At 43.9% G+C, this 7833-nt stretch overlaps 1 protein-coding gene across 1 annotated transcript; it reads right to left on the reverse strand.

The window, feature by feature from the left end:
- Window positions 1-617: 617 nt before the first annotated feature.
- LOC127191053 (olfactory receptor 2H1) lies at window positions 618-1556 on the reverse strand. Its single transcript, XM_051148289.1, has one exon. It carries the CDS (start codon window positions 1554-1556, stop codon window positions 618-620), a length of 939 nt encoding a protein of 312 aa, XP_051004246.1.
- Window positions 1557-7833: the final 6277 nt, after the last annotated feature.

The raw sequence follows: 7833 nt of genomic DNA on the forward strand, positions 1-7833 counted from the left end.
AAACCACTAATGCTTTTGACCACAGGAGAAGCAAATTTCAGGGATGAGCTTTTTTTCTCCCCCACAGAACCACTTACTGGTGACCGGCCAGACCACAGGGCAGGAAAGAGCTGTGATACCGGTGCACTGTGGCTTTGCACCTCAGACCTACAAGACTCTAGAGTACGGAAGTATCAGTGGTGGAAAGGAATTCTCAGCCTCTAGAGCCATACTACAGTTGTAAGAAAAATGTCCACTAGGAAAGTTCCAGCCGGCTACTCATTTGGAGGCTATGTCTCCGTCAGAGATGAAGCTCCTAACTGGGATAGCTAATGTTTTTGCTGCTAGAAATGCTGCCATTGACAGGGTTCTGTGAAGCCAACTGAGTGATTATCCCAGACGGTTACAACAACCCGTGCTATAGCACAGGAGCCCTACATCAAACTGAAGACGAAGGAAGACGCACAAGTAGGTAACTCAGGGCCCCACTGTTCCCTTAGCATCTCTCGCCTTGTAACAGTCATTCCTGTTCTCATTGCCATTTCCCCCTGCTTCCCAGTTTTGTTCAAAAAGTCTCAATGTGTCTGCCAAGATGGCCTGGAACTTACAGCCATCTCCCTACCATAAACACTTCCCTGTTAGGTATGTTTGGAGTCCTCATTTTTCCCCAACAGTTTCAAGAATGCCCTCTTTACCTCCTTGTTCCTCAGGGTGTATATGAGAGGGTTGAGCGTGGGAGTGCCCACTGCATAGAAGAGACCAAAGAACTTGCCCCTCTCCTGGGCATAGGGATTTTTGGGCTGCAGATAGACAGCAATGACTGAGCTGTAGAACAGGGTGACCACAATGAGGTGGGACGAGCAGGTCCCAAAAGCCTTTTTCCACGCTTCAGCAGAGTTAATCCTCAGCACTGCCCGGGCGATGGCACCATAAGAGACGAGGATGAGGCTCAGAGGCACGACCACAAGGATGACACTGGACACAGCCAACTGGATCTCATTAAAAGTGGTGTCCCCACAGGAAAGTCGAATGAGAGATGGGACTTCACACAAAAAGTCATCTATCTGCCTATGGGGACAGAAGGGCAGGCGGAGGGTGGGAGGGGTCTGGACTATGGACTGAACCAGCCCCATCACCCAGGCCACAGTGGCCAGCTGCTGGCACAGGCGAGGGTGGATGATGGTGGCATAGTGCAGGGGCTGGCAGACGGCCACATAGCGGTCAAAGGCCATCACTGTCAGGAGGATGCACTCCGTTGTTCCCAAGGACAGGAAAATGAAGAGCTGTACAGAGCAGCCCAGGAAGCTGATGGTCTTTGTGGGTCCCCAGAGGTTGAGCAGCATCTGGGGGACACAGGTTGTGGTGAAGCAGAGGTCCAAGAAGGAGAGGTTAGAGAGGAAGAAGTACATTGGAGAGTGGAGCCTGGGGTCCAGTGTGGACAGCAGGAGGATGAGTGTGTTTCCTAGGAGGGTGAGGATGTAAGAACACAGGACAACCACGAAGAGGATCTTTTCCAGGTGTGGGTACTCAGAGAAGCCCAGCAGGAGGAAGCCCACTGGGGAGCTCTGGTTGACCATAGCTGTGTCTGCTATGAATCCAAGTGGAGGTTCTCTCTTGCCATCCCAGTTCAATGTGTCCTGAACTTCTGCTATTTGGACATTTCTGCTTCTGCTATCTTGTCTGTCAATTATCTAGTGGTCCTGAGGAAATGAGAGAAACCAGTGGATCTTCATACTGGAGTCTCTAGCTGTTTGGTTAATTGCAAAAGAAGCAGGTTTAAAACATGAGTTCACTCAATAATTTTTATTGTCACAAGAAACATTTGCTAAGCACATGTTTTGATCTGAACTCTGGCCTACTGCTGAAGTTGTTCCTTCTGTGTGGGAGGAATGACAGTGAATCTTGTGGCCGACTGATGATCTGAAATACTAGTGTGGATTTATCTTACTTTGTGACAGCATTTGTGTTCTAATCAATTTGCAGAGGATTAGATCAGAGATTTAAATGCAGCCTATGGATGAGATATCCTCCCTCACAAGATGCTGTAATCTCCAGTGAGATCCATTAGGGTTCTTGTTTGAAAACAAAGCTTGTGGGGCTGGGCACTGGTTGTTTTCCCAGAGGACCTGAGTTCAATTTAAAGCACCCACACGGGGTGGGGGGGGTGGGGGGGTGGACGGGGCTCACACTGTGTGTAACTGCTGTTCTAAGGGATCTTCCAGGTGTGTGAAACTGGTACACAAATATATATACAGGCAAAACACAAAAAATTTAAATAAAACAATCTTTAAATGGCTCATTAAATCAGAGCAAATATTTTCCCTCTAAGTGAAAACCCTTACTTCAACTTTCCATTATATGTATTTGGAAAATTGTAAGAAATAAGTATTAGACCTACAGCGATTGTTCTCTGACACTATAATGACATAATTCCTTATGATCACAGAATCCTAGGGCTGGAGAGATGACTAAGTGGTTAAGAGCACAAACTATTCTTGGAAAATTTTAATTTGGTTGTCAGCACTGATGTTACCAGCTCACAACTACCCACACTTCCTGTTCCAGGAGATCTAACACCTTTGGCTTCCTCAGTCACCTGTGCATATGTGTGAATATTTACACACACACAATTAAAAGCAAAAAACATTTTTTTAATTGGAAAAGAAAAAAGAAAGAAAGAAAGAAAGAAAGAAAATGCTATCCTGGATTGTGCTGGCTTAAGGAGGAAGGTCTGTGAGTTTGAGAAAGCCTGAACTACAGAGTGAGGCCCTGCCTTACAATATAAAGAAAAAAAAAATGACCAAAAACTCCAGGCAGCAGGGCTGGAGAGATGGCTCAGAGGTTAAGCGCACTGTCTGTTCTTCCAAAGGTCCTGAGTTCAATTCCCAGCAACCACATGGTAGTTCATAACCATCTATAATGAGATCTGGTGCTCTCTTCTGGTGTGCAAGCTCACATGTAGGCAGAATACTGTATAAATAATAAACAAATAAATCTTTTTTAAAACCCATGCAGTTTGCTAATGAATGTCGGAAGTAGGTTCATTTAATTATTTTCTTTTCATTTAAGGAAAAAAATTGGTAGCTTAAGTACAATTTACTCCTCCCACCCTCCTTCCTGCCCTCTTTCTCTCCCTCCCTCCCCTTCTCCCTCCCTCCCCTAATCCCTCCATCCCCCACCCCAGACAGAGTATTGCTACATTGGAGAGACTGATATAAAATTGATTATGTTGTCCTGAATTAACCCAGACTTGTGATCCCTCTGACTCAGCTCTATAATTTTGAAATATGGGATATCCAAAGTAGCGTTTTAGTCTTGCATGATTCTTGGTTGATATTATTCAGATACATTTTCAAATATTTTATTTTTTAAGTAAGTTTATATTCAGAAAAGCTACCAGAGTAGTTCTAAAGGCTCCTGTATAACTTTTTAAAAGATTCGCCATTAAAAAACAGTTTCACTTACACTATATTCTCAGAATATCATTTTTATTCCCAGTCATTTGGGAACAAGTTGCTGGCATCAAGATCCTTCATACAACAGTGTGGTCTCTGAAACAAACCCTTTACAGGAAGTGAATTCAAAGAACTTATAGTTGATATAGTACTGTCACCCCATGGGCACCCCACAGTCCATGCTGTCCGTTGTTCCAATACCTTCGGAGGTGTCTTTGTTGCTGTCTTAAAACATCATGGCCAAAAACAACCTGGGAAGAAAGGGGGCTGATTTCAGCTCACAGCTCTCAGGTCACACATCATCACTGAGGGAAGTGAGGCAGCAGCTGATGCAGAGGCCATGGAGGGGGCTGCTCACTAGCCCTCTTTCCATGGCTGTTCTACCTGCTTTCTCATGGAACCCCAAACCACCGTCCTAGGGGTGGTACCACTTACAGTAGACTACACATTCCCACCATTAATCAAGAAAATACCTTATAGACTTGACTATAGACATAGCAATGGTGGCATTTTCTCAACTGAAATTCCTCTTCCTAGATTAACTCTAGCTTGTGTTAAACTGATAAAAATAATCCAACCAGGACTGCTTTTTTTTTTTTTTTTTTTTTGCATAGGCTCAGTCAAACTTCACAACCATACTATACTCATCTGTTTATTGTAGTGGCCCACATTAAATCATGAAGCTAAAGGTTCTGCCTCAAATATTGGACAAAGTGAATAAACCACGTGGTAGAGCTCATAGGCTGGAAGACACTGAGCATCACCACAGGACCCCAGAACTGAAAGCCATGAAGTAAAGCTACTGCAGGGGGGAGTGGGGGTGGGGCGGAAGGCAGAGCTGAGGAGAACAGTGTGGCCCCCTGGGGGAGGTGATGCTACTGTTGGGAAAGAGAAGAGATCTGGGGCACTGAGGCCAACCTTGGAGGTGGCAGGCAGTGACAGGCCCTGTGACAGCTGAGGGGCAGAATCCCTGCAGGCTGAGGGGTGGGGCCTGCAGAGGGGATTGGTGGGCTGTCTCCTCACAGGTGCCCTCTGTGTGACTGGAAGCTCTGTGCCATCTTTCCTTCTGCAGCTTAACTCTGAGTCTCCCCCTCTTCCTCTCATGCTTTCTCTCTCTGAATTTTAAGTGCTTTGTTGTTAATAATTTCTGCATATGGCTGTTTGAGTCTTCAAATCCATTTTCAAGCCTCTCCTGATCACACTCACTTCCTATCCCTTAAGAGGAAATCACTCTTAGATGGGTAATTTATAATAAATTCTCTTATCCTGTTCTTACAGAAGTGCATTCTTTTTTAAAAATATATTTTATTAATTTATTCATATCACATCTCAATTGTTATCCCATCCCTTGAATCCTCCATAGCAGTGCATTCTTGAAATACTAAAAGCAACTCAAGGGCTCCTTCGCTGTGAACTCCTGAATGCTGTACTTCCTGTGTTCCTGGCTTTCTTTCTCTCCTGGTGACTTTGGGTTTATTATTTTCAAATTCTTTAATGTCTGTCATTCTTTGACTGTCTTTGTGTATGTGTGTGTTTGTGTGCGTGTGTGTGTGTGTGTGTGTGTGTGTGTGTACTGTTTCAAATCAACCCCCCCATTCCCCTGATCTTCTAATTCTGAGACACTACCAAAATTCAAATACTATTTGAGAGTCTTCCAGTTATTTCCATTTTCACGGATGCATTCTCTTTCTTGACTGACCACCATTGGAAGGTGCAGGGCATGCGTTGCCATGTCTGCTCTTGATGGTGTTAACATCATGACTTAGTCACCATCTGCTGAGAACTGTCTACACATGCTACATTTCTAGAATATTCACTAGTATTATTCTCCTGTTACAGAGGAGCAGTACCAGAGTGTGGAAACAACTTGGCCAGTACTACACAGCCAGGAAGGCCAGGCCTGGATCTTGAGCCCTGTCTGACACCAGGTGATCAAGCACTCTGCATCAACTGTGTAACCCAGATACAATGGCTGCATTCTACCTTTGTTTGCAGGTGAAGAGAAACACAGACAGGTTAAATAATTGGTTGAGGAAAAGACATCGTGTGCCAGATGTGGCTTCACTCTTTAAGACATGGAAGATTTTCTTGGACCATAGAAGAACAGTTCCAGGACTTACCGTGGTCAGGTCAGAGTCTGTCACTCCTGGGCAGCCAAGGCTTCCCCATGATCGGGAGCTTCTGGCCTGAATGGAGCCTCCACCTGATCTTCACAGCATGAGAAGTGAGAGCAAGTTGACAGCTTATGCTCATTTGAAAGCACGGTCTTTAGGGCTCAGCATTGTTGTGAGTAGGAATGTCATTGTGAACTTCCCGAGGCTCTCTGCATCAGTGGCGCTGTCTGGACATGACTACTGTACTTTTTCTATGATTTCATGTGAAGACACATACACACATCCAGGCAAAATAATTTTTTAGGAAAATGCAACCATGTTGATGCTTGAACCAAAATAGACTGCATCCAGCATCTGGCACTCACGACATCTTACTACCGTTATTGTGCCAAAGTCAGAAAGGGGAAGCTATCTTTCCTTTCACTGGCAGTAGGGCTAGAAAGCAGGGATCCCTGGACTCCCATCCCACAGGGACATGTTTATTAGTTCTGTCTGGGCTCTGGGGCCTCTGCCCACTGATAGTTAATTAACCACGTTGGTAAGGATGGTTGAGATTGGAGAGGATTGACGCCAGCATTGCATTAGAACATCCCACTGAGATAAGGTCACTTTCTGCTCTTTTTTGTCACTAGGGGGAAAAGTGATGTTGTTTTATCTATTGTGTCTTTTTGGGTGTCCCGTTTATTTCTCCTAAGCCTTGCTTCAACCCTCTCAGTATATAAAAATATGTTTTATTTCTTCTATCTTTGTTAAAATTGAGGTACAGGTTATATAAATGAAGTACTTAGGTTTAAGAATGTTTTCTTTTATTATTATTTATTAGTACATTGAGTTCCAGGATCACATATTCACATAAGTATACAACATTATTTTTGTATACAATGTATTTTGATTACATTCATTCTGTATTATCCTCTCTTGTCCCACTTATTCTCCCACCGTTCTCCCCTTTTCTCCTTCTATAGTCATGTCTTTGTGTGTGTGTGACTGACTCAGCAAGTTGTATTGGCTTGCTTACAATAAGGCATGTGAAGATTTATCTACAGGAACATGGGGTTACTTGACCAGTGGCTGCACTACTGGAGACAGTGTTGTCTCTTTCCTTCATAATGAACCTCAACATCAGGCAGTTCATTATGTATATACATAAAAAAAAAAAGGATGACAACAAATAAAAAGATGTATATGATGGCCACAGTGTTGGGATACCTCACTATATCATCCGTAGCAGTGGGTGTGTGGACCAGAGATGCTGCTCTGTGCTGCTTCCTACAGCAGCCCAAGGAGTTCTTTTCACAGACTTCCACACAAGTGAAGATGGAATGATTCTTCTGAAGGAAAGAATTTCAGTGTGAGCCAGTGTGAAGCAGAGCTCAATGTTTTCAGGGCGAAACTCTCTATAGACTTAAGCATTAGAGATAGAGCGGCACTAGGCAAGCTACCCACAGAGATGTATGTGTGTGTGTGTGTGTGTGTGTGTGTGTGTGTGTGTGTGTGTGCACTTCACAAGACAGAGCTGTGTAGGCTCAATTTTCTTAACCAATATATTTTATTGCAACTTATTAACTGAGCATACATCACTTATAACCTGAGTAACCAAACCAATAGGAAAACAGGATTAAGGAACACCATAACAAAACCGTAAGGATATCAGTTCCGAGGAGCGATTCTCCTGGCATAATCAGCAGGATTTCTTCTGCTGGAACCTGGAGTAACCAGAACCCAGAACCTCAGCAGGAGCCGGAGCCCCAAAGCCTTCCTTTTAGTAGTTCTCTCTAGGAGTGTCTCAAAGTGGAGTGATGAACAGCAAAAACCATCCCAAGTCTCCAAAAAGCCCTGCCTCCAGTTCTGGCTCATTGATATATCTCCTCCCAGAGTCTGTTCATGGGATCTTTTCAGCTGACAACAATCAAGCTCCTGCACGAGGTGGTTGGTTTTCTAGTGGATTAACTTCACTTGTTTTCTCACAAGACTACTACAGTCCCACAAACTTGGAATCCTAAAAAACAGGTTTATTTCTTCATCACTGCATTTCAGTTCCTCACTGGTTGCTATTATTTTTGGCAGCTCTCAAATTATATCTCAAAAAGGTTTTCCCCTCTTTTCGGTTAGTGAGATTATAGGGTAGATCCTGGGGTATCTTGGGTAGGATTACAACATGGTAAGATGAAAGGGAGAAAAGAGTTGCATAGGTGCTTAGGACATGCCTTTTTTGATAAACGGAGGTTCTTCCTTAGGAGAGTCCTAGGAAATAAAATGTGTATATCTAGGAATGGAAAGAGGTC

Source organism: Acomys russatus, chromosome 6 (genome assembly GCF_903995435.1).
Source record: "Acomys russatus chromosome 6, mAcoRus1.1, whole genome shotgun sequence".
Taxonomy (NCBI): domain Eukaryota; kingdom Metazoa; phylum Chordata; class Mammalia; order Rodentia; family Muridae; genus Acomys; species Acomys russatus.

What these genes read in the sequence shown, in the direction of transcription:
- LOC127191053 (XM_051148289.1), bottom strand. Translation starts at nt 1,556, where the DNA reads ATGGTCAACCAGAGCTCCCCAGTGGGCTTCCTCCTGCTGGGCTTCTCT.